Raw genomic sequence first — 24,458 nt, 5'->3', positions numbered from 1 at the left:
ATCCAGCCCTGCATTGGGCTCCCTGCTCAGTGGGGAGTCTGCTTCTCTCCCTCTGCTCCTTCCCTGCTCTTGCTGTCTATCTCTCTCAAATAAATAAATAAAACCATTAAAAAAAAAAGACTAATGGATGATACCAAGAGTCAGTCAAGATGTGGGGAAATGAGGGGAGGGAGTTGGGGGGATGGGGTAACTGGGTGATGGACATTAAGGTGGACATGTGATGTAATGAGCACTGGATATTATATAAGACTGATTGAATTTAATTAATTTTTTAAAAATATTTTATTTTTTTATTTGACAGAGAGAGAGAGAGATCACAAGTAGGCAGGCAGAGAGAGAGGAGGAAGCAGGCTCCCTGCTGAGCAGAGAGCCTGATGCAGGGCTTGATTCCAGGACCCCAGGATCATGATCTGAGCCAAAGGCAGAGACTTTAACCCACTGAGCCACCCAGGTGCCCCAGAATGAATTTAATTTAAATTTTCAAAGATGTAAGTATATGTTAGGAGAAGAATTTTGGCAGCAGCCATCTGCAAGCATCCATCGTTCTTGGCAAAGCAAATCTTCACAAAATTCTTACAGAGGTGCACAGGGCACAAGTAGCCTGAAGTTTGTGCCATCTAGTTGTCCATGACTAGGTGGGTATAAAAATAAACTGTGGAAGATGCAGGCAATGACCTTTAGCAACACAGCTAAATATTAATTACAGTGATGGAGTCCAGGGCAGGGACGGTGAAGCACAAAATTGAATAAGTACCATTCAAGTAAATTAAACATGGAATTAAAATTATTTTTAAAGTGGCACCCAGGTGGCTCAGTCAGTTGAGCATCCAGCCCTTGGTTTCAGCTCACGACATGATCTCAGGGTCCTGGGATTGAGCCCCACATTGGGGTCCACGCTCAGTGTGGAGTCTGCTTGAGACTTACACTCCCTCTCCCTCTGTCCTTTACCCCCTAAAATACATTAAAAATATTTTTTAAATGTATTTTTAAATAAATTTTGTCATTTAGTAGGTGGAGTCCAGGAATGTTGTTCATCATCCTACTATGCCCAGGACAGTCCCACACAAAAGAATTATGCAACCCAAATGTCAATCGTACTGAAGTTAAGAAGCCCTGTGTATCCCTGCACTCAGTACAGTATTGCTGGCTGAATGAATGAATGAATGAAGAGATGATGGTGGCCTGAAGTGGCTGGTAGCGGTGGGAATGCAGAAACACTGTGAGATTCTTACACATCTTGGAAGTGTACTTGGAAGACTTTAGTGCGACAATACCTCCCTTTTTCCAGGAGCAGATGTGCTCTGTCCTTGCCTGGTCCTGGGCACATCTCATTCATGTGGGACCTCCAGTTGCCCTCCAGGCGGGCATCCCGCCCCTTCAGTTTTCAAAGTCCTCTGAGTTGCCGGAAACGGGCCAAGAAGGAGCCAGGGCGGTGACTGTGGGTGAGAAACTTTGCACGCCATTTGAATAGTGCGGGGCCTGTATAGGGGAAACCACTGACCACAGAAAGACCCGGAAGGCCTGGGACGCTGTGTGGGGGAGGGGCTTGGCCTCATAAGAGTGGATTAGAATGGTAGGGAAAAACCGGTCAGATGCTTGGGACGAGAGCTTAGGATTCTTATGGGCCCAGTTGGAACTCTTTGATGAGGGGTTAAAATCCTGGAGGGTAGGGTTGGAATTTTTGGATGGATCGGATTAGAATCCTGAAGGTGGATTAAAATCCTTTAGGAACAACATTGGGATTATCCAGGAGCAGGATCAGAATCTCTGGGGTTTGGGTTATGAATCTGGAGGTCTGGATCAGAATCCTTTGAGGTGAAGGGTGACGATCTTTTAGTTGGCGGGATTAGAATCCTTGGGGGCAGGATTAGAAACCTTTGGTTCGGTGAGGCTAAAAAATCCTTCAAATGTGAGATTCAAAATTCTTTGAGAGCAGAATTAGGATTGTGGGAGATGGTGTTGCAGTTCTTGGGAGGACGGGTTTAATCTCTTTGGGGACCGCATTGGGGTTTGGAGAGGCGGGGTTTATAATGAATTAGGGCAGGTGTAAGGGTTTTTGGAGGAGGGGGCAGGGTTCTGATTTCTGGGGGACGAATTAAAATTCTTAGGGGCGGGGTTATTATCCTTCCAGACCGGTTAGAATCCTTAGGGGCAGAGTTAGACGCCTCGGTTGGGCGGTATTTAAAAAAAAAAAAAAAAAAAAAAAATCTTTGGAGGCTCCTGGGTGACTCAGTTGGTTAAGCGTCTGCTTTCGGCTCAGGTCATGGTCCCTGGGTCCTGGCATCCTCTAGTCCCCCATGGGGCTCCCTGCTCAACAGGGAGTCTGCCTCTCCCTCTGCCTCTGCTCCTGCTCTTGTTCTCTCTCGCTCTCGCTCCCTCTCAAATAAATAAAATCTTTTTAAAGAATCCTTCGGCGGTGGGATTAGGGTGCTGTGAGGTGGGATGTGGGATTAGAGTCCCAGCGGTAGAGTCGTCAGGGGCGGGGTTAGGATACATGGGGGTGGGGTTAGCATCGCTCAGGGCGCGGCTAAGGAACCCAGATGGCCTGTGGGTGCCACCGCGTCCCTGGTCCTAGCCGGGGCGCACCACAGAGGCCTAGACGCCCGCGGGTGGGGACGCGGGCGGATCCACGCCAGGGCAGCCGGAAAAGCCGCGCGGCGCTCAAGCCCCTCAGAGCACGTCCCTTGCCTTTTCTGGAAAGTCAGCCCGTCTCCCTTCGGGCACGGGCGCCCCGGGACCCCGGGGGCTGCTGAGCTGGGGGGGCGCTCGAGCTGCGAGGATCCGGGCTGCCCGCCGGACGAGGAGCGGGCGCCCAGGTGAGTGGGGCGGCCGCAGCCGCCGAGCGCTGCCCGAGGGTCTTCGCTGCTGGGGGAACACGGGGTGGTGGGCAGGGCCGGCTGGGGCGCGGCGCGAAGGGGCCGTCGGGGTTGCCGGGAGCTGCGGAGGGGCCATGGGATGAGGGGCCGGGGGAGGAGATGGCCCTGGCGCGAACCTGAGAAAGCTCTAGGGAGGGGAGCTCCGGCCACCGAGTGACTTCCATCCAGCCTCCCCTTCTCCGAGCCGTCCAGGTTCCCTTTCTGCAGAAGAAGAAAAGAAAAAAAAAAAAAAAAAAAAAAAAAAAACGAGAAGGAAGGGATGGGGCTTCACGGAGACCCGGAGGGGAAGGCCCTTACGGTTCCTGGTGGGGGTGGGTCACGGCGGTTTGGCAGCGGGTTGGAAGCGGTCGTGGGGAAGGGGACAGCTGGCCGTAGGCGTGACGTGCGAACCACACCCGGGCGGGGCTGCAGCTGGGCCGGCTCGCTGCGCTCCCTCCTCTTCCCGCGCTGGGCGCTGATCCCCAGCAGGTCTGGGTCAAACCTCAAAAACCTCCGGTACCACAGTGTCTGCCCCGTCACTTTCCACTTCGTCAGACCTTGGGCCAAGTCGCGCTCTCTCTCTCCAAATTCCAGTTTCCTCCTCTGTTGGACGGGCTATTATTCCTTCTCCAAGGCTACAGTGAGCTAGAGGCTCTGGGGGTCATGCAAGGGAGAGGGGGATTCCGGAAGCAACCCGTCTGTTGACCTTGAGCAAGGGATTTGGCCTTCTTGTGCCTCCATTACACCTGCAGGATGGGGTAGGAATAATAACGACTCCCTCGCAGGGCCGTTTGGAAGGTTAAATTATTAATGGAAAGCTCTTGGAGCGGGATGTGACAGGTATACATGCTTAATACATGTGAACTATTGTCATAGCTATTAGGGTCCAGCCCAGTGCTTCTCCAGGATACCAGAATCACCTGGAAGGCTTGTTAAAACACAGATTTCTGGGCCCTGACCCCAGAGTTTCTGATCCAAGAGGTGCAGCCCAGTACTGAGAATTTACATTCCCAGATGATGCTGTCGCTGTTGGTCCAGGTCCCATGCTTCGAGAACCATAGCTGTAGCCTTTGGCCAGCACAGAGAAAGGCTTCAATAGATATTGGTTCCTTTCTCTTCGCCACCCTTTTCTCCTCCTCCTCCTCCTTCTCCTCTTCCTCCTCCTCCTCCTTCTTCTTTTTTGGTTGGGGGAGGGGGTGTAAAAGTAAAGAAAAGTGGAAGGGATAATATACTAAAAATCCCAGGGACCCATCACCCAGAATTAAATGTCGGCATTTTGTTGTTTGCTTCTTATTTTTTCTTTTCTTTTCTTTTTTTTTTTTTAAGATTTTATTTATTTACTTGACAGAGAGAGATCACAAGTAGGCAGAGAGGCAGGCAGAGAAAGAGGAGGAAGCAGGCTCCCCACTGAGCAGAGAGCCTGACATGAGGCTCCATCTCAGGACCCTGGGATCATGACCTGAGCCGAAGGCAGAGGATTTAACTCACTGAGCCACCCAGGCGCCCACTTCTTCTTTTTTTTTTTTTTAATAAAATTATTAAAAGTGACAGATAAAATCGAAGCCTCTCCACCTTGTCTCTCTCAGTCCTGTTTTTCTCCCTCCCCAAAGGCAACCATTGTCATGAAATAGGGTCCTTTCCAGTCTGTGCCTTTAAGAATTTATTCCATAGATATGGATGCATAAATAATACATATTGTTTTTCTGTGTTTTAAAGAACTCCAAAAATGCTATCCAGCTGTGAGATTCTTCTGCAATATCATTTTTCTTTTCCTTGCCTTATCATTAAGTTGTCAGGGTCTAGCCAGGATGAGACACAGAGGCATACATAGTTCATTCCTTCTCAGTGGAGTGTCCCAGCAGGTGACCATCCTATCTTACTTCTCATCCCCTGTTGCTGGACATTCGGGTGTGGAACTACAAGTGTGTTTACTACAACAGATTCTGCTGGGACGATCCTGGATGTATTACCTTGGTGGGGGTGGGAGGGTGCAGGTGTTTCTTGGGAAAACCGCAAGAGGCTGGATGGGTCTCCAGAGGGGTCATCCGTGGCCCTCTCTTCTTGTGTGGGAGGAGGACTGATGCCTGGAAAGATCACCCAGGGAGTCTCGATCAGAGAGGACAGAATGTCTGGGTCGGCTGAACTCCCAGGGTCACTGTCCTCAGTCTCTAGTTCTCCACTGCAGGAGAGCAAAGATCTTCAACTGCGTGACACTTGGTAGAAGCACAAACAATGGAAGCATGACTCCTTGGAAGAAAAAAAAAGTTTTTTGGATTACAAATATTTTATTTTTGTGTAGTCTTCTTTTCTGTGCACTTTTTATTTAACAATCAATAAACTGCTGGGTATACAATTTTCATCCTACTTCTTTGCTTAGCACTACATTGCAAACATTTACCCATGTCATTAAATTTTTAAAAATTGTCATTTTATTTTTTAAGTTCATTTATTTATTTAAATAATCTTTACACCCAATATGGAGCTCGCATTCATGACCCCAAGATCAAAAGTGGCATGCTCCTCCAACTGAGCCAGCCAGGTGCCCTAAAATATCCTTTAATTTTTTATTTTATTTTAATTTTTTAAAGATTTATTTATTTGAGAAAGAGAGCAAGCAAGCACACAGGGGGAGAAGGACAAGCAGGCTCCCCACTGAGCAGGGAGCCAGATGTGGGGTGGGGCTGGATCCCAGGATCCTGGGATCATGACCCCAGCTAAAGGCAGACGTTTAACTGACTGAACCACCCAAGCAGCCCCCTCGGATTTTTTAATGGCCACATATTATTCCACTGCTTAGATGCACTATAATTTGTTTAACCATCCTAGGAAAGCACTTCCATGTAGTTTGCAACATGTAAATTCTTTTGAGTCAAAATTCACATAGCATTATAAACTTAACCATTTTAAAACCAACAATTTTGTGGCATTTGTGCACCCACCACTTTTATATGGTCCCCAAATATTTTCATCTCCCCAAAAGGAAACAGTGAACCCATTAAAACAGTCCCTCCCATTCCTCCCTCCCCACAGCCCTCGGCAACCCCCAGACTGCTTTTGTATCTTTGGATTAATTTATTCTGACTTCTTCCGCATAAGATAATGTTTGCAAGGTTCACACAAGTTGTAGCATGTCTCGGTATTTCGGTTCTTTTTATCACTGAATAATATTTCATTGTGTGTATATACCACAATTTGCTATGCATTCATCTGCAGATGGAAATCTGGGTTGTTTCCACCTTTCTGACTGTTGTGAATAGTGCCACTGTGAACACGCGCCTACAGGGATTTGTTTGAGCACCTGTTTTCAATTTCTTGGGTTTATACCTAGGAGTGTAAATCGCTGAGTCATATGGTAATTCCATGTTTAACTTTTTGAGGAATTGCCAGATTGTTTTGCACCATTTTACATTGCCATCACCCATGTAGAAGGGTTCCAATTTCTCCACCTCCCTGCCAACACTTGCTGTTTTCCTTTTTTTAAAAATTACTATTATTATAGCCATCCTAGTGGCTGTGAGAAGCATGGATCTTAATCTCACCCAAATCAGGCTGTTCGCTGGGGGCCCTGACCCCTGAGAGTGAGGAGAAAACTGCATTCAAGGGACCAGCGAGGTCTTGCCCTTTAAACTCTTCCTGGAAAGTAAAGGCAAAGATGGGCCGGTCTCCTAAACCACTGTCTCACTGGCACATAGTAGGTGCCTGGCACAGAGTGAGGTCTCAGAAACCTTGAATGTTGGCATGTTGAACAGCCTCTCTCCTCCTCTGCCTGAGACATTTCAGCACGTAGATGTATTTTATTGGCCCCACACAGTGATTCTTTTCAATTAGCTGCCAAGTTTTAACATCAAGAGGACTCACACAAATTTGGATTTCTGTCTTTTGAGAAACTAGGGAAATTGGCAGTGGTGGGACCAGAGACTCCATCTCCCGCGCCCCTCTGCTATTCACTCATGGCAGGTGAAACTGGGCAGGGCTGCCCTGTGGACTACCCCTGAGCTGTTGGCCCCTTTCTTGGATCTCTTTCCTCATGTGGGTGTCCCTGTGGGCCCCTACAGCCATCCAAGTTCTTAAGTCCTACCCCCCAATCACAACAAGGCCTCCCCTTTTATAGAAAAGGAATGCAGGTCCAGAGAGGGTAAGTAGCTTTCCCAAAATCACACAGCATGTTAGCTATACAAGCTCTCTTAGCCCCCACAGTGGTTTCTCCAGTTTCCTCCACTGCAGGGCTGGGAGTTTTAGTGTACTTCCAGGGGCCTGGGTAATGATGTAGAAGAAACCCTTGCTCGACTGTAAAATGCACCCTTGTTCTTGGCCGATACCTGTGGCCACACATGCCACGCCCTCTGCCTGTGCGGCACCCTCCCGATGGCACTGCACCATGGCCTGCATTCCTGATCCTGCCCTAAGACACCCACCCAAGCTCTCACCACCACGCTAAAGTCTCTTGGCTTCTGAGACTTAGGTGCAGCCCAGCAAATAGGAGACCTTTCCTTGTCTCTGCCAGAGAAACCACCGTAGTTAGAGCACGGAATACCTGAGTCTGAGTGCCCATGTTGCCTCATAGAAGTGTGATGCATTCTGCAAAACTCCTCACTCTCTGAGCCTCAGAAGAGTCTCCTCGTCTGAAAAATGAGAATAAGAACACTACCTCCCAACTCACTACAAGTCTTTTGATGTCAACATACCAAACAAACAAATTTAAAACTCCTTATTTTCTGTGGTCATCTATGTCTTAACTTGAGTTTCCTTAGAAGCAGACCTAGAAAATGTGCCATGCGCATTTACTATCTAGTCTCCTTGGTAGGGGATTCCAGAAACTCCTGGAGGAGAGCGGGACGTGAGCCAAAAGAGCAGGCAGTCACTCACTGCTGGGGGGCACCGGGAACTCACTTCGGCTGGGAGCCACGGGAGCCAGTGAGCATGCGCGGCAGGTGAGGGACCTAAGGTATTTATTCACCCGCCTGCTCCTGTCTCACTGGTTGAAGGCTGCTCTTGGGGGATGGTATTTCTCTTGCCAAGCTCATGCGCAGAGCAGGTGCCAATGGCCACAGAGAACTCTCTCAGGCGAAGAAATACAGGTGCTGATAGCAGGATTGCTCTGAAACGGTGAAGGGCAAGGTGGGGGGTGGTGGCGCACCGCCAGATCCCCGTGCGTCTGTCCGTCCGCACGTCTTTGCGTCAACGCGGGCGCAGAGCTAGGGGCAAGGGGTGGCCGGGGAGAGCCTGTCCAGGGAGTAAGCCAAAGGCACCTTAGATTTATCGGTAAGGTTTTCCTTTTTAATAAGGACGATGTACTGTTTAACCAGGTGACGAAAGGTCATTTTAAAAACAAAATACATACCCTCCAAAACAGAAAAGAAACTGAGACTCTGTCAGCTATAAAGAAGCAGCTGTGAAAGGGTCAGCGCGTGCGTTGTTGTGGCTTCGAGCTTTCTATTTGTGGGGGACAGATTTGGGGGTAGCTGACCTTGGAGCATGATGGGAAATGAGAGTTAAAAGTTGCCCCCCTGGGGGCACACTGTCCCCTGTGTACTGTCTGAAGGGGGAAACCTCCACATAGTTCCAGTCGAGGAGAGGTTTTGTTCCTCTCCAAGCAGAGATAAGCCAGCACGGATACCCCTTTTCAGTTTAGACACACGGAAAACCAGGGCACCCAGGAAGTTGAAGGAGACTTCTTTTAATTATTCAAGAATTTATTTTTTTTTATTTTTTTTTAAAGATTTTATTTATTTATTTGAGAGAGACAGTGAGAGAGAGCATGAGCGAGGAGAAGGTCAGAGAGCGAAGCAGACTCCCCATGGAGCTGGGAGCCTGATGTGGGACTCGATCCCGGGACTCCAGGATCACGCCCTGAGCCGAAGGCAGTCGTCCAACCAACCGCGCCACCCAGGCGTCCCTATTCAAGAATTTATTGAGCACCTACTGGCTCCTCGTTTTACACACTGAGATACAGCAGTGCATAAAACAATCATGTGTCTTACATTCCAAGGATGACAGATGATAAACAGAACCCTAGGTCATGTATTAGTGTGTTAGTCCAGGTCCTTTGAGAAGCAGACTGTCATCTCAGAGAGATTAAATATGGAAGAAATGTATTAGCGGGAATGCATGTGGAGCAAGTAGGAGAGGCTATGTATGTTGGATTCCAAATGAAGAAGAAAGGGAAGGTGGGAAGGAGGGCAAGAAGGAAGAAGGAAAGAAGAGGTGGAAATACCTTAGACTCCAGTGTAGTTCCAAGGAAAACTTGCCAAGGCTATTGGGGAGCCCTTAGCCAAAGTCTCCTGTCAGAGGTCCCCTTGGCATGGCCTGCCTCAGTATCCCTGCCATACTCCCTCACTGGCTGGAAACAGCCCATGGCTATAGTGATGGTGGACGGCAGCTGGGGCCATTGGTCAGTTCCACTGCCTGCAGTCAGAGATCTGTGAGGCCCATCTTCATGGCCGCCACACCAACTGCTGGGTAAAGCCATGAAGGATACAGCTGGGAAGGGCTAGAAAGTGATGGAAATTGGGGGGTAGGTGTTCCTATTCTTAACCAGGGTGATGAGAGAAGACCTCTCAGAGCAAGTGAGATCTGCAAAGAGACTTGGGTGATGTGAAAGAGGCTTTTCAGGTGAAGAACATTCCAGAAGGTAGTATGTGATGGCCCTGAGGTGGAAGTATGGTTGGGGAATTGAGGAATAGCAAGAAGCTTGTGTGACTGGAAAGAAAACATCAGGAAGGATGACAGGACTGCAGGGTTGGGGGGAACCCAGATCATGGAGCCTTGTCAGCCACAGAAGGGGACTTGGGCTTTTATTTCAAGTGACATGGGAGCCCCAGGAATTGTTGAGCAGAGGAGGCACATGATCTGATTTATATTTTAAAAGGCTTGCTGGTCTGTAAGAGGCAGAATGGTAATTCAAACCAAGCTCAATGTGACATCAATCTCATCCTGTAGTTTCCAAACTTGCCTGCCCCCTGCCTACCTTAGAGATAAAGCTATTCTAAGGAGGTTCCCAATGGCCTTCTGGACTTGAACAGGTGACCTGGAGGTAACAATGAACAGGCTAGGAATTTCCCGCATGTTTAGAACAAGTAGGTGACACACACGCATGTCAGAGCCAGCCCTCTGGCCGAGTCAGGCGAATGACCAGAGGCCTTCAGTTCCTCTTCAGCTTGTGGCTCTGTCACTAGCTATTGTGTAAACCAGGACACAACACTCAATGGGGTTGCCGCTCCAGCTGCAGAACGAAGGTCTCTCCAACCCCTTCCTGTCTGCAAAGTCCAAGTTTTGAGCTCTTTGATCAGAAGCTGAGGGCCAGGAAAGGAGAGAGATGAGGTGTCAGGGGTGAGCCCCAAATGTCCATTAGGGATAACAGTCACTTGGGGGTTTAGGTGGTTCATTGAGAAAACAGTAGGTGAACCAGAAGTGGGGGGATCTCTAGGGCTCTGCATCCCTGGAAACTCTTCTGGAAATTGTCCCTGATGGGGGAAGTCTTTTTCTCCACCTCCATGGTAGCCAGGGTTCAACTCCATGGCTGAGCTGAACTGAGAAGGGCAAGTTCCTCTAGTTGGACAGTCTTGAGCCCTGGGCCCCTCAAGGACTGCCTTCCTGAACTTCCTATTTGACTTCCTCATCCTCATCCTGCAGTTCCCCACTGCAGCCTCTGGGGCTGACCCCCAGCAGAGGATGAGAGGCAAGAGAGCTGGGTTTTCATTCTACTTGCCACGGACCACCCGGGGCACCTCTCTGCTGTGGATTTCCATTTCCCTGTCTGTAAATGGGCTCTTAACTCTTGTCCTGCTGACTTCAGCCAAGTATGGTCAGGACTGTAGAGGGTTGAACACAATATATTTAGTCCACAAATGTATATGCAGGGCCTAATACATACCAGGCACTTTCTAGGCATGGCTTCAGTGCCATCACCTTCTTGGGGTCCATATTCCATACATCCTTACCTATTCTAATGGATCAGTACCCTCGTCTCATCCATCAGAACCTACTATCTATGAAATCTTTGCTATAAGTCATTTACACTTAAGTATGAATTGCATCCCTGGTAAGAATTTCCTCTGCCTGGGGCACCTGGGTGGCTCAGTGGGTTAAGCCTCTGCCTTCAACTCAGTTCATGATCTCAAGGTCCTGGGATCGAGCCCCGCATCTGGCTCTCTGTTCGGTGGGGAGCCTGCTGCCCCTTATTTCTCTGCCTGCCTCTCTGCCTCCTTGTGATCTCTCGCTCTCTGTCAAATAAATAAATAAAATATTAAAAAAAAAAAAAAAGAATTTCCTCTGCCCTAGGCAGCACTCTTTGAAGTTTAAGGTGGGGCAGAAGTCCAGCTCAAACTGGCCCAGGCAGGCGAGAGAGATTATTGGGAAGTCCATGAACACATGCTTCAGGAAGGGCTGCATTCAAGGGCTTGGGAATCTGCGTTTCTCCCCTTCTTGGCTGTTTACAACTCTTTTCCAGCCACAGGCCAATGGATGACTCTCAGTGTCCAGGATGGAGTCATATGTCCGCCTCTCCTTCTGTTACTGCAACTCTGCTTGGCCAGACTTGATCACAGACACCTCTGACACACACACACACACACACACACACACCTACAGAGGTTGAAGTCAGCTCTACCCCAATCCATGAAATGAGGGTGAGGGAGAGGTGGTTCCCAAAGGAAGATTGGGAAGCTGTTCTCAGAAGAAAGGTGAGCAGAGACTATGCAGGAAAGAACGATCATCCAATATCTCTCTTCGTATTTGGAGAAATGGAGGCCCAGAGAGTGGTTGGGAGTTGTCTGAGCTCACATAGTGAGCTTGTGGCAGAGGTGAAAGAAGAATCCGGGGCTCCTCGGCCTCAGCCCCCACAGGCCTCTGCTTGAGCCTAAAATCTCCTTAAAAACCATCTCTCCTGCCCAGTCCACAGGATGCCCAGGCAGTGCCCTGGCCTCTCCCCCTTGGGCTTCACTCCCAGCATGCAGGAGTCCCTGCGGCTCCCCAGCCTGCATGGTGACCGTGGGAACACCCAGGGCAAGTAAACTGACCTTTTTCATTTCCCTTCCGTGTCAGGCCTGCAGAAGCTGAGGGGGTAAGGGGTGAGTTTCAGTTTCCAGGAGCTTCACAGTGACCTGAGGAAGCATCTTTGACAGGGGTCAGCGCTTCTAAGCTAGTCTGGGACCAGGCAAGCAACTTCTGCTCTCAGAGCCTGGTTTTGAGTCACATTAGACAAAAATCATGTGTTCAGAGGTTTCAAAAAGCTTTTCACATCCCTGTCACCCAGGACTTCAGGCCGAGCCTGAGAAGCAAGGGCCTCCTACTTTATAGGGCAGACAGAGAAAGCAGCTCAGGGGAAGTCACTCTTCGCTCATCCTCTCCTCGCCCCCATCCATCCCATGACCCCCAAAACCCACCCAAACAGTAGCACCATTTATTTGGGAACATACTTGTCAACAAATTGCAGACTCCACTGCCTTCGTCACAGCTGGAGAAACCATCCTTTGTGATCTTCAGTAACCTTTACATGAGGAGCCCCGTAATAAACTCTTGTTTGAATTTAGTGTTCACAAAATACTTGTTTCTGTCGACAAATTGCTGTGCTTCCTGGAATTTTGGGGTGACAATGTACAAATTCCCATTTTTATCTTGGCCAGTAAGAAGCCCAGAGATAAACCTAGTAGGTAGTAGTGGCGGCACCCTAGGCTTCTGGTTCAATACTCTTTCCTTTCTCGATGGAGTAGCATAACCCTTTTTGAGTCTTGGAGCCCTCTGGATATGGTCTAATATTATAAACTCCCTCAAATTCTTTGTGGAAGTTAGTGCTTCTTTGGAACATTCTTGTTGTTTTGGTTTTGCTTTTTTTCCCCCCAAGATTTTATTTATTTATTTATTGGGGGGCGTGGAGAAGGAGCAGAGAGGGAGGGAAAGGGAAGGGGAAAGAATCTTTTTTTTTTTTTTAAAGATTTTATTTATTTATTTGACAGAGAGAGATTACAAGTAGGCAAAGAGGCAGGCAGAGAGAGAGGAGGAAGCAGGCTCCCTGCTGAGCAGAGAGCCCGACGCGGGACTCGATCCCAGGACCCTGAGATCATGACCCGAGCCAAAGGCAGCAGCTTAACCCACTGAGCCACCCAGGCGCCCCGGAAGGGGAAAGAATCTTAAGCAGAGTCCTTGCTGAGCATGACCCAGATGAAACGCTTGATGTCACAACCCTGAGATCGTGACCTAGACTGAAACCAAGAGTCGCATGCTTAACCGACTGAGCCACCCAGGCACCCCTTTGGAACATTCTTGATTTTGCCCAAATCTTGATTGAAATCCTCCCCAGTCTTCAAAACCCAACTTGTTATGCCGCTGCTCGAGTATTGTAAACAGTTTTCTTCCTCTATGAACATATTAATATACATGTTAGTGGCAGAACCCAGATGTATTTGTTTTACAAAAATGGCTTGATATTATATATCTTTGGAAGTTTGCTTTATTTGTTGTTTTGTTTTAACTCAAGAAGTATCTTGCTGATCTTTGTGTGGCTTTGACTGTCTTTGCCAATGTGTAACAGCTTCTTAGTATCTGGCTTTGGAACATCATTCTGTACATTCAGTCTTTCTGTTTCAGCTCAGTCCCTGGAGCAGGAAGCATGTACTGATGCTTTCACTTTGGACTGATTACAGGTCCTGGGCATGCATTTATGCACTAATTGTGATTTATGCTCCTACTATGTGCCAGGGAGCCGCTAAGCCAAGCACTGAGGGACACAGACATGAGCAGGACCAGCCTCTGCTGTAATCTTAATGATAGAAATGTTCTGTATCTGCTCTGACAGGTGGCTCTTGAGCACCTGAAACATGGCAAGTCCTAATGGAGATGTGTTATGTTTGTAACATACACGTTGGGATTGAAAAACTTAGTGTATGAAACACAAGTATAAAGTATCTCATTGAGGGGTGCCTGGGTGGCTCAGTGGGTTAAGCCTCTGCCTTCGGCTCAGATCATAATCTCAGTCAGAGTCCTGGGATCGAGCCCCGAATCAGGCTCTCTGCTCCACAGGGAGCCTGCTTCCCCTCTTTCTCTGCCTGCTTCTCTGCCTACTTGTTCTCTCTCTCTCTCTGTGTCAAATAAATAAATAAAATCTTAAAAAAAATAAAGTATCTAATTGATAATTTTTTAACTTTTAAAAAAAATTGTTATGTATTTATTTATTTATTTTTTATTTTTAAGTAGGCTCTCGGCCCAATGTGGGACTTGAACTCATGACCCTAAGATCAAGAGTTGCACACTCTACTGACTGAGCCAGCTGGGCACCCCTCATTGACAGTTTTTATATCAATCACATGTTAATAATTTTTGACATGTTAGGGAAGATAAATGTATCTTTAAATTAATTCCCTTATTTCCTTTAACCTGGAAAAATATGGCTGTAGGAATTTTTAAATTATATGCATGGCTCCCATTACATTTCCGGGTCTGGTGGTCACAAAAATGAGCATGTCTGTGGTCACGTCACATCAAGCAGTGGGATAGTTCTTCTGGTTTAGGGGGATAGTCACATTTCATACAAATTTGACTCCTGCCAGTATTTAACTTTTTTTTTTTTTAAAGATTTTATTTATTTATTTGCCAGAGAGAGTGAGCACGGGCAGACAGAGAGGCAGGCAGAGGCAGAGGGAGAAGCAGGCTCCCTGCTGAGCAAGGAGCCCGACATGGGACTCAATCCCAGGATGCTGGGATCATGGCCTGAGCCGAAGGCAGCCGCTTAACCAACTGAGCCACCCAGGCGTCCCCAGTATTTAACTTTTTAAACATCATATTTTACTGGGCAGAAGTTGAACTAATGGGAACTCCCTATTTTCAAAATTCAATTTCTTGGGGCACCTGGATGGCTCAGTCAGTTAAGCATCTGACTCTTGATCTCAGCTCAAGTCTTACTCTCAGGGTTGGGAGTTCAAGCCCTGCAGTGAGCTCCAGCCCTACTTAAAATAAATAAAATAAAATAAAATAAAAATATTTTGCTGTTGCTGTATCTCTAAGCTCGTGGGTCAGAGGAATGGCAATCTGCATTTGCTTTATCCTCCAGGGCAGGTCCATGTTTGCTAGTAAATAGAATTAGTTACGGTTAACATTTTTGTAATGTTTGCTGTGTGCTAGGAACCTTGACATTTATCAAGTCATTCCATGCTCACCACCACCCTGGCGGGTAGAACTACACCATCCTTTCTCAGATGTGGCCTTGACTCATGCATCATCACGAAGACTGCAGAGTCCCATTGCTTAGGACCTTGTGGCCATCTCGAATATAAATTGCTGGGATAAATGATACTCCGTAGGGGCTCAGAGAAGCAGAAGGAGCTGCCCTGTATCACACAGCAGTGTTCTTCCCAGAACACTCTTACATAATCAAAAAAAAATATGAAATGTGATATGACTGTATGCCGTACAGAACCATACAATATGGTCTCTTGTTTCCAGAACCATAATACCCATTTATCACAAGTCAAAGAGAGGTGATTTAAATGCATCTAAGTACATTATAAAGCAGTGATTAATTGTGATAATTTTTCAAATTAATGATCCAGCACCCTGGGAGCCTGAAGAAGTTCCTTATTTTATTCACAACAGGCAAATGAAGCAGAAACCGCTTAAGTCTTCAAGTGGTAAATTGTTGCCAATTCCCACAAGGACAGACAAAAACATCCTTGTGAATAAAAAGAATCTTTTTTAAAAAAGTAACTCCCCTAAGCTTAGGAATATGGATTTTTTTTTTCTTAGACCACAAACATGTGTTTATTTTAACAAGATAAGTATAACCGAGTTCTAAATGCTTTAGAGGAGAATTACAGTTGTGCAGAGTTGAGAAAAACAATTACTCTCTCATGTGGCTGCTTAGGGCTCGTCTCAGCAAATACACGTGAGCATTTTGAGAGAAGAAATAAAACATTTCTGCCATTTTGCAATTAAGTTTTGACTCTGATCTGAAAAACACGTTTTCTTTAAATATCTTAAAATTTCATAAATCCATTGGCAATATCTATCAGCTTTACCTCCAAAATAACCCCTCAAATCCTCAAGTCCATTGTTTACCACCCCTGGGCCAGGCCACCATCATCTCATGCTTGAACTTCTGCTGTGGACAGGGTTCCCTGCCTTGCCTCCTAGAGTCCCTACTCCACTCAGCAGCCATTATTTGAAATATAAATGAATCCCATCATTCTCCTGCTTAAAACTTTCCGTGGTTTCTCATCATCTTTTAGAATCAAAGCCAGATTCTCCCTTGGCTATAAAAGATGTGGCAGCCTTGTCCCAGACCACACCCCTCTTGCCTGCCTGGGACCGCCGGCCACACTGGCCTCCTTTCAGTACCACATTCTCTCCGAGCACATTCCAGCCTCAGGGCCTTTGCACTTGCTGTTCCCTCTGCCTGGAACACTGTTCCTCACTGTGTTTCATGACTGGCTCCTTTGTGCCATTTGGGTCCCAGGTCTGACATCATCTCCTCAGAGAAGCCTTTCCCAATCACCCTGTCTAAAAAAAAAAGCCCTGCACCATTGTTTCCTGTCACATCCTTTATGGTTGTCCTCAACACTTTTCACTAAATTTATCAAGGTATGTATTTGTTTACCTGTTTATTGTCTGTGTCTCCCATTCATCCCCAGGGTGAGTTCCATAACGGGCACAAACTCGCTTATCTTATTCATGGTGTAGAAGAGTGCTCAGTAAGTGTTTGCTGAGTAAACAAAGGAATGAATGACCCAATAAACTCATGAGAGAAAGAAGGAAAAAGGAAAGGGGGGGTGTGGGAGGAAACTATTATAAGGCAGTTATTAAATGATACAAGGAAGATGATGCCTTGGCTACCATTTAGCTAGACTGTTTGAGCCATATTATGTGACCTCATCTTGGTCGTTTAATATAAAATGATAATTTATTAGATCGTAATAGTATAGTTTCACTTTACTGTTTGCTCTGAGTCCCATGCTGTGCTAAGTGTTTCCCCACCTACATGTTTTCTCATCCTTCCAGCACCCTGCAAGAATGTTGCATTATTATTATCCCCATTTTGCTGATGAGGAACTGAGACTGGGGAGCAGGGCGAGTGATGAGTGAGGTGTTGGTGGGGTGGAGGGGCCAAGCATCAGCTCAAGGCTTTCTGAGCCCAGGTTTTCTGATCTCAAGGTTTTCTTTTTTTTTAAATTTAAAAAAAATTTTTTTATTTTTTTATAAACATATATTTTTATCCCCAGGGGTACAGGTCTGTGAATCGCCAGGTTTACACACTTCACAGCACTCACCAAAGCACATACCCTCCCCAATGTCCATAATCCCTCCCCTCTTCTCCCAACCCCCCTCCCCCCAGCAACCCTCAGTTTGTTTTGTGAGATTAAGAGTGACTTATGGTTTGTCTCCTTCCCAATCCCATCTTGTTTCATTTATTCTTCTCCTACCCACTTAAGCCCCCATGTTGCATCACCACTTCCTCATATCAGGGAGATCATATGATAGTTGTCTTTCTCCGCTTGACTTATTTCGCTAAGCGTGATACGCTCTAGTTCCATCCATGTTGTCGCAAATGGCAAGATTTCATTTCTTTTGATGGCTGCATAGTGTTCCATTGTGTATATATACCACATCTTCTTGATCCATTCATCTGTTGATGGACATCTAGGTTCTTTCCATAGTTTGGCTATTGTGGACATTGCTGCTATAAACATTCGGGTGCACGTGCCCCTTTGGATCACTACGTTTGTATCTTTAGGGTAAATACCCAGTAGTGCAATTGCTGGGTCATAGGGCTCAAGGTTTTCTGATCCCAGAACCCGTGGTGCCTACCACCCACTCTGCTTCAAGGCTCTGCCTGTTGAATTTTGATGATCCTCATGATTTATTTCTCTGAATAAACTCCCCATTGCAAGCGTTCTTGGTAGCATGGCTATGACAACTTGTCAATTCTGTGTGGTATGTGGTAGACATGGACGTGGAGAAGCCCAGAGGTGACAAGGGTGGAGTGAGTGGGCTTGGCAGGGGTGCGGGGACAGGGTAGGGGAGAGGGAGCGAGCCCGAGGGCAGGGGGCCTGGAACCCAGCATCCAAGACTCTCCTGTGTAGGGCTGGGGGCAAGCAAGGCTCACTTCCCTTCTCTCTGATGCAGGATGGGGTGCATGAAGTCCAAATTCCTCCAGGACAGAGGCAAGGTCTCAAAAACCGAGCCCAGCACCAACCCACACAGCCCTGTGTATGTGCCAGATCCCACGTCTACAAGCAAGCGGGTGAGTGGGGGAAGGAAGGGGGGTTCGGCAGCCCAAGGGACTGCCCCATGCTGTCCCAAATTGCTCTAACAGCCTCCTGTATTCCCAACGGTCAGCAGGGGTGACATGGAGCTGACCCATCACCAGCAGTCCCTGACACTCTGGAATACATCTGCACCGAGGACCTGGGGCAGTGACGTCACTCCTCCTTATCCGGCTGCCCACACCTTGGCCCCTCCACCCGGGCTCCAGGGACCAGGTCCCGGTGGGCATGGCAGAGGCCCCAAACCCGGGCAGTAACACGAGCAGCGCTGAGAGTAGTCAGTGGCCTGATGAGTAACAACAGCAGTTGAAGTGGTGACAGTAAGGACAGTATAGTGCTGTAGCGACAACCGTAATAGCAATTGTAGCAGCAAGAGCAGCGGGAGTGTGATGGCAAGCGCAGACAACGCAGTAAGTAAGCAAAGTGGTCCTACTAGTAGAGGTATTCGCTTACTTCTCCTCTGCTTATACAGAGCCCACGACCAACCATGCACTGTCCTAAGTGCTGTACAGTTATCAGCACCTGAAAGCCTCACAGTAATCCTAGGTCTCCATTTTTGTTACACGGATGAGACACCAGAGCTTAATAATGTGCTGAAGGCTGTACAGGTAGCAAGGGGTAGAGGCAGGATTCGAACCTGGGCTGTCTCCCAAGTGCCAGTGTTTGAAGCAGGAGAAACAGAGGTGGAAGCCAAGTGCTCATGAGGAACTATAGTCAGGGCAATACTAGTGGGGAGAACGGGAGCAGTAGGTGCCCTGGCAGTAGGGCCCCTAGTCCTGTAGTCATGAGAGGGGTAGAAGACTCGGGGAAACAAACAGAAGGTTATAGAAGGGAGGGGGGGTTTGGGGGATGGGTGAGCCCAGTGATGGGTATTAAGGAGGGCACAGATTGCATGGAGCACTGGGTGTTAGATGCAAACAATGAATCGTGGAACACTACACCGAAAACTAATGATGTACTGTATGGTGACTAATATAACATAATAAAAAAAAAAAATGGGGGGCTGGAGTGATACAAGAGTGGCTATAGCAGTAACTGTGCTGTTAACCGTAACAGTACTAGAACCGGCAGCGGTGGTGATGGTACTATAGCAGCAGGAACAGCTGTAATCATCTTCCCATTCTTGGAACACCTGCTATGTTCTAGGCTCTGGGGTGAGGGGCTTCTACAATATTAGTCCCCACCAAAAGTGGTGAGGCAGGAGTTGTGCCACTTTAAAGCCACTGTGACAAAGACTCAAAGAGGTGAAATGCCTCCCAGGGGCCACACAGCTGGGGACAGCAAAGCCAGGTCTTTCTAACTCCGAGGATGGGGTGCTCTCTACTCTGGAATCCTGGAATCTGTGCTGTTATCTGAGGTTATCTACGGAAGCACGGTCTCTGCTTGCTGCCTCCAGAGACAGGGGTGCACTCTCCTTCCTGGAGTAGGCCCTTAGAAAGTTCTGCCTCATATTGAAAGGAAGCCTGTTGTCTCATACTCTGACTCCTTGTTCCCAAACCTGCCCATCAGCCCCACACCAAATACATCCTCTCCCTTTGCCCCATGACAACCAGTAGAGAATAAAGCAAACATATTATCCCAACCCACCCATTCCTTCCGAATCATCTTTCACACAACATAGGTTCCTGGCATCTCTCCATTCTGCTTGCCCTTCTCCAGGCATGATGTCTCAAAAAGGGCTAATTTGGGGAAAGGGGTGGGGTGGGGGGGTGTTAGTGGTATAGTCACCTCCCTCCCTCTGCACTTAACCTCTATTAATACATCCTGATCCTGAGATTATATGAGCTTTTCACACCAGTGATGTCCTGAACCAACATCTTAAACCCTAAGTCACTCCTACATCTGTTCTCTCTCCTAACCTTCGTGGCCCTGGGCCCTTTCTGTGGCTAGGGCTCCAGGTTCTCTGAGGCCCTCTGGCTTGGCACCAATGGGAAGCAAAGAGTCTTCTCCCACTGGTTTTTGGTTGTCTCCTGAGCATCAGATTTAAGGGATGTTATTATCAGCCATTTGTCCTTCTCCTGCAGGGCATTAATTCAGTGATGAGTTAGTAAGTGATCCTCAGAGAAAGGGTTCCCAGGCCAAACCAGTTTACAAAACACTGACCAAAACAGACTCCTTCTCTGTGGGAGTCCTCAAGCTTTAAAAATCTTGATGGGCTTTGTGGATCTGCCCCCAAAAAGATACTTCTCATTGTTCCCCACACTTGTTTCTCCAAGTTTATTTAAGTGTGTGAAATAAAAACACATTCCCCTTATAAAGAAAAGTCACAGATTACAGTGAAAGCTACAGTTGCCCTGACCAATGTTTCCCTCCCCAGAGATATCCCACTCCTCTTCAGAGGCGTCAACTGTTGTCAGTTTGGTGTGGACCCTTGCAAACCTTTTTCCAAGAATTTACACCCACACACATACAGGTTGTGTCCACAGAATGTATTGAGGACGTATGTGTATGTGTTCTCTAGACACGAATCATGGTTCTCCTTCTGAAGAACTAGCTTTGTTCACTCACCAGTGTATCTTTAAGGCCTAGTTGTGCAGGGAATAAAAGTCCACCTCCCTGAGGACTGTGTAGGGTACCAGGGTGTAGACGGCATCCAAGGTGTAGACCTCTGGGTGAACACTTAGGGTCCTTCATATACAGAATGGAGCCTTTATGCTGGGACATCTTGGGAGACCTACAACTTCTTCAAACATATCTCAGAAAACACCGATCTGGACCAACCCCTCTCCATATGTCAAGGGAGGGAACAAGCCAGTGTCCCCCAGTAGGCCCAAGGCCAAGGCCATGGCCACAACCCAAGAGACTTGGATCTTTGTGGTGCCCCTTATGGGCTGTGTGACCTCACCGATGTCCCCAGCCCTCTCAGGTCCTCCTCCCATGACACACAGGGCTGGGATGAGATACTCTCGGGCATCCTTTGTGACACAGACCTTCTGTGGCTCCCCACACGCTATCAGATTCATCCCCTTCTCCCGTTTCCTCCTCGCAGCGTCCTGACAACAGCAACAACATCCCACCAGGGTCTGCGGATGGTAAGTATTTGGCAAATGTATGAGGTGGCGTCTTGTTCACGTAGCGAGTTAGGTTAGGTGCTCAGTCAGAGCTTAAGGTGAAAATCCCACACAGTCACAACCACCCTTGCAAATCCTTTAAATTGCTCCCAAGGTACTTTGTATAGGCTGTTTTGTTCTATTACCCTGTATACGAATGCAAACAAAACACCTTTAGCTTTAAACTCTAGAACCGCACCCCACGTGGCACGATCCTTATTTATACCAGAGACAGACATGTCACTGGGTCCAGGGCTGGGTGCCAGTTGTTGGGATGGGAAACACCCAGGGCTGTGGGGGTGCTCAGAGAAAGCCTTACCGTCCTGTGTGTCCCTCTCCCAGTAGGTCCCGATGACATCATTGTGATCGCGCTATATGATTACGAGGCCATTCACCATGAAGACCTCAGTTTCCAGAAGGGAGATCAGATGGTGGTATTGGAAGAGTGAGTCTCTGTCCCACTCCTAAGACACAGCTACCTTCAATACTCAATCATGCTCTCTTTGTGTTTCAATAAAGGACCCTATAGACTATCTTATACTAGGGGGTAAATGGCTGATAAGAATCCTAATAGAGGAGGGAGGGTTTGCTGTGAACCTGGGTGAGAGCCACAACAAAGGAGCTTGTGTGCTTGCTAGCAGTCCCCATCCAGGCAACAAGAGGTGAAAGTGCTTTCTCAGGGCTGCCTTCCTCAGGTTCCTGTAATTAAGCTATAGGTTTGTCTATAGACCAGACCCTGCTGAGGTGCCTTTGCATTCAGAAATCTCTGGTCTCAAAAGAAAAGAAAAGGAAAGAAAAGAAATCTCTGGTCTCTTGAGTTTGCTACTTCCATTCCCCTAGAGTCTTCACCGTCAGTGAGTCCCTGTGTGCTAGGGCTCAAGAATGGGAATGGTTATGCTTGGTCAGACCACTCCCTGTGGCTCTTAGCATACAATGAGTCTGCCATGGGCACAGGGCCCCATACCCTAAGTATGGACCTCTCCAAGTCCAGGGGAAGGGGCCAGAGACCTAGGGCTGCAGGCTGTGAATGCAAGGACTGGGCTTGATTCTAGACCCTTGGATGCACAGTGGGGACTGTTGCAAAGCTCCCAACCCTGGTGATGGGGTGCATGCTGGGGGCTGGGACCATGGTGACCCTGCCCCTTACCCTGTCTGCTTCCTGGGGTGGGGCTATTCTCCGCCAAGGCTGGGGAGCCCAAGACCGGGGGATTCTCTCTGCTCCCTGACTCCTTTGCTCCCTCCTGTCCTCAGGTCTGGGGAGTGGTGGAAGGCTCGATCCCTGGTCACCCGGAAGGAAGGCTACATCCCAAGCAACTATGTTGCCCGCATTAACACTCTGGAGACAGAGGAGTAAGTATTCCATTTTTCCTGCCCTGCAGAAGGAAGTATGAGCAAAATCGGTTTGTTCCTGCCTCATGCCTTGTGCACTCACTGTGTCCCCCGCATGACCCAGTCTTCCTAGGGGTCTGCCCTTGCCTGTCTCCTTCTCACCCTTCAGGTCTCAAAGAGGCCTTTCTCCACCACCCTGTCTAAAGCGGATCTCCTCTGGGACTGTGTTACTCATGGAGACCTGAATACTTCTCACTAGAAAGAACAATCTTGTTTCTGTGGTTGCTCACACGTTCCCTGCCTGCCTCCCCACCCCACCCCACTCCCAGATGGGACCATTTGAGGACAGGGACCTTGTCTGTCTGCCAGGAACCTTCAGCACAGGCGGGCATGCAGAAGGCAGTCAATGCATATTTGTTGACTGAAGTATATGGTCATGCCAAAGAGGGTCTTCTGGGAGGTGAGCCAGCCCACGCCTGGCCAGATATCCCTCATTTGGTTCATTCAGTAAGTGTGTGCCTGCACATCACCAAGCCCTGTGCCAGACCAGGGACTTCAAGAACCAGTAAGGCACACCCCTGCCTTCAGAGATCTCCATGTAGCCCAGAGGGTTAGGCTGCAGGTCCTTCTCTGTATCTAGCTTGACCCTGAAAACATAAACAGCACACGGCATTCACGCAGCCTCCCCAACATCCAACAGACATTTGCCAAACACCCAGTAGCCCTGTTTCAGGGACACTAGGTGACTCAGGGCTCCTCCATGGTGATGTTCCCAGATGGTGAGAGAGATGGGTGAGTGAAACAATGGCCATGCCACGGGGCAATGACGGATCCCATTCACAACCAGCCATTCAAGAAGTTAAAAGTCACTGTGGTTTTTCTCTTTTCTGCCTCCTCCCTCTGGCTCGATGGTATTGAGGGTTTGAAATGCTGGCCTATTAGAAATTCACATGTTTGGGCTCTCCCCATCTTCAGTCATGCCCTTCTTGGTGCACATGGAACTGTGTGAAGTCGCCCCTCTCCTACCACGGAGCCTACTGTCCTGGACCACCCCCCACCCCACCCCCAGCACACCCCTTACATGCTGCAGGCAGGGCTTGGTTCCTTCTTCATCCTTCTAGGCTTTCTCTTGAGGCATCCAGGGCTCTGTTCCCAGACTCCAGGATCTGAACACTCACAGATTGCCTGCACTCCCACCTCCCCCAGCAGCCTTAGAGGAGGCATGGGCTGGTGGGAATCCTCAAGGGCAACACAATTGCTACGTGGAAAAGACAGGATGCAGAAAGCACATATGACGGGTTATCATTTGGGAACAAAAGGGATGACCTCATTGGTGGATCTCAGTCTTCAGGGCATCAGCCTCGCCTGGAAGGCTGGTTGAAATGCTGGTTTCTGGGCCCTGCTCCTCAACTGTCAGATTCAGAATTTGCATTTCTAACAAGTTCTCTGGTGAGGCTGATGCTGCTGGTCCCAGGACTCACCTTGAGAACCACTGACTGAAACAGACACACTGGGCTTGCTGAGCGCACTCACACTTTCTTGCATCTGTATTAAGAAACTACCAGTGGAGGGTGCCTTTGGGGTCAGGGTACTGGGAAGTATGGTGGGGGGGACAGAATCTTACTTCTTCCCCATCCTGGAAAGAGACAATACTTTGAATGTTTCAAAATGCAAATGGTGGGGAAGGACATAGAATAAAGGGTGAAAAGTCTGCCTTCCACCCTGTCGCCAACCAACCACTTTCCCCTCCCCAGAAGCCAGTTTCTTATGAGTCTTCCCAAATGCTTAATACTTGTATATGAAAATACATATATCTCCCTTTATTTTACCCCAGTGGCAGATACTACCCACGCCATCCTGCACCTTCCTTGTACAGGTGCAGTGTCCATCATGTAGACATGCTACCATGCCCTCTTCGTGGTCCCTGAAATCGTTTCCAGTCCTGGGCTATAGTGAGTCTCCTTGTGTATCTG

At 48.2% G+C, this 24,458-nt stretch overlaps 1 protein-coding gene across 3 annotated transcripts in view; it reads left to right on the top strand.

Annotated features, from left to right (window-relative positions):
* The first annotated feature begins 2,752 nt into the window (after positions 1-2,752).
* Positions 2,753-24,458, top strand: part of HCK (HCK proto-oncogene, Src family tyrosine kinase) — a 40,293-nt gene continuing 18,587 nt past the window's right edge. The window contains exons 1-5 of one of the 3 annotated variants that reach the window (XM_044263268.1): positions 2,753-2,816; positions 17,967-18,084; positions 21,096-21,138; positions 21,502-21,601; positions 22,408-22,506. In XM_044263268.1, the coding sequence (XP_044119203.1) occupies positions 17,968-18,084; positions 21,096-21,138; positions 21,502-21,601; positions 22,408-22,506 (359 nt within the window). In that variant the 5' untranslated portion in view covers positions 2,753-2,816; position 17,967. Of the gene's footprint in view, positions 2,817-17,966; positions 18,085-21,095; positions 21,139-21,498; positions 21,602-22,407; positions 22,507-24,458 lie in introns of all 3 variants that reach the window. The other 2 variants (XM_044263266.1, XM_044263265.1) reach the window with 2 other exon arrangements.

Source organism: Neovison vison, chromosome 8 (genome assembly GCF_020171115.1).
Source record: "Neovison vison isolate M4711 chromosome 8, ASM_NN_V1, whole genome shotgun sequence".
Taxonomy (NCBI): domain Eukaryota; kingdom Metazoa; phylum Chordata; class Mammalia; order Carnivora; family Mustelidae; genus Neogale; species Neogale vison.
Note: the sequence above shows the minus strand (reverse complement) of the source record. Positions and strands in the feature narration are given on the sequence as shown.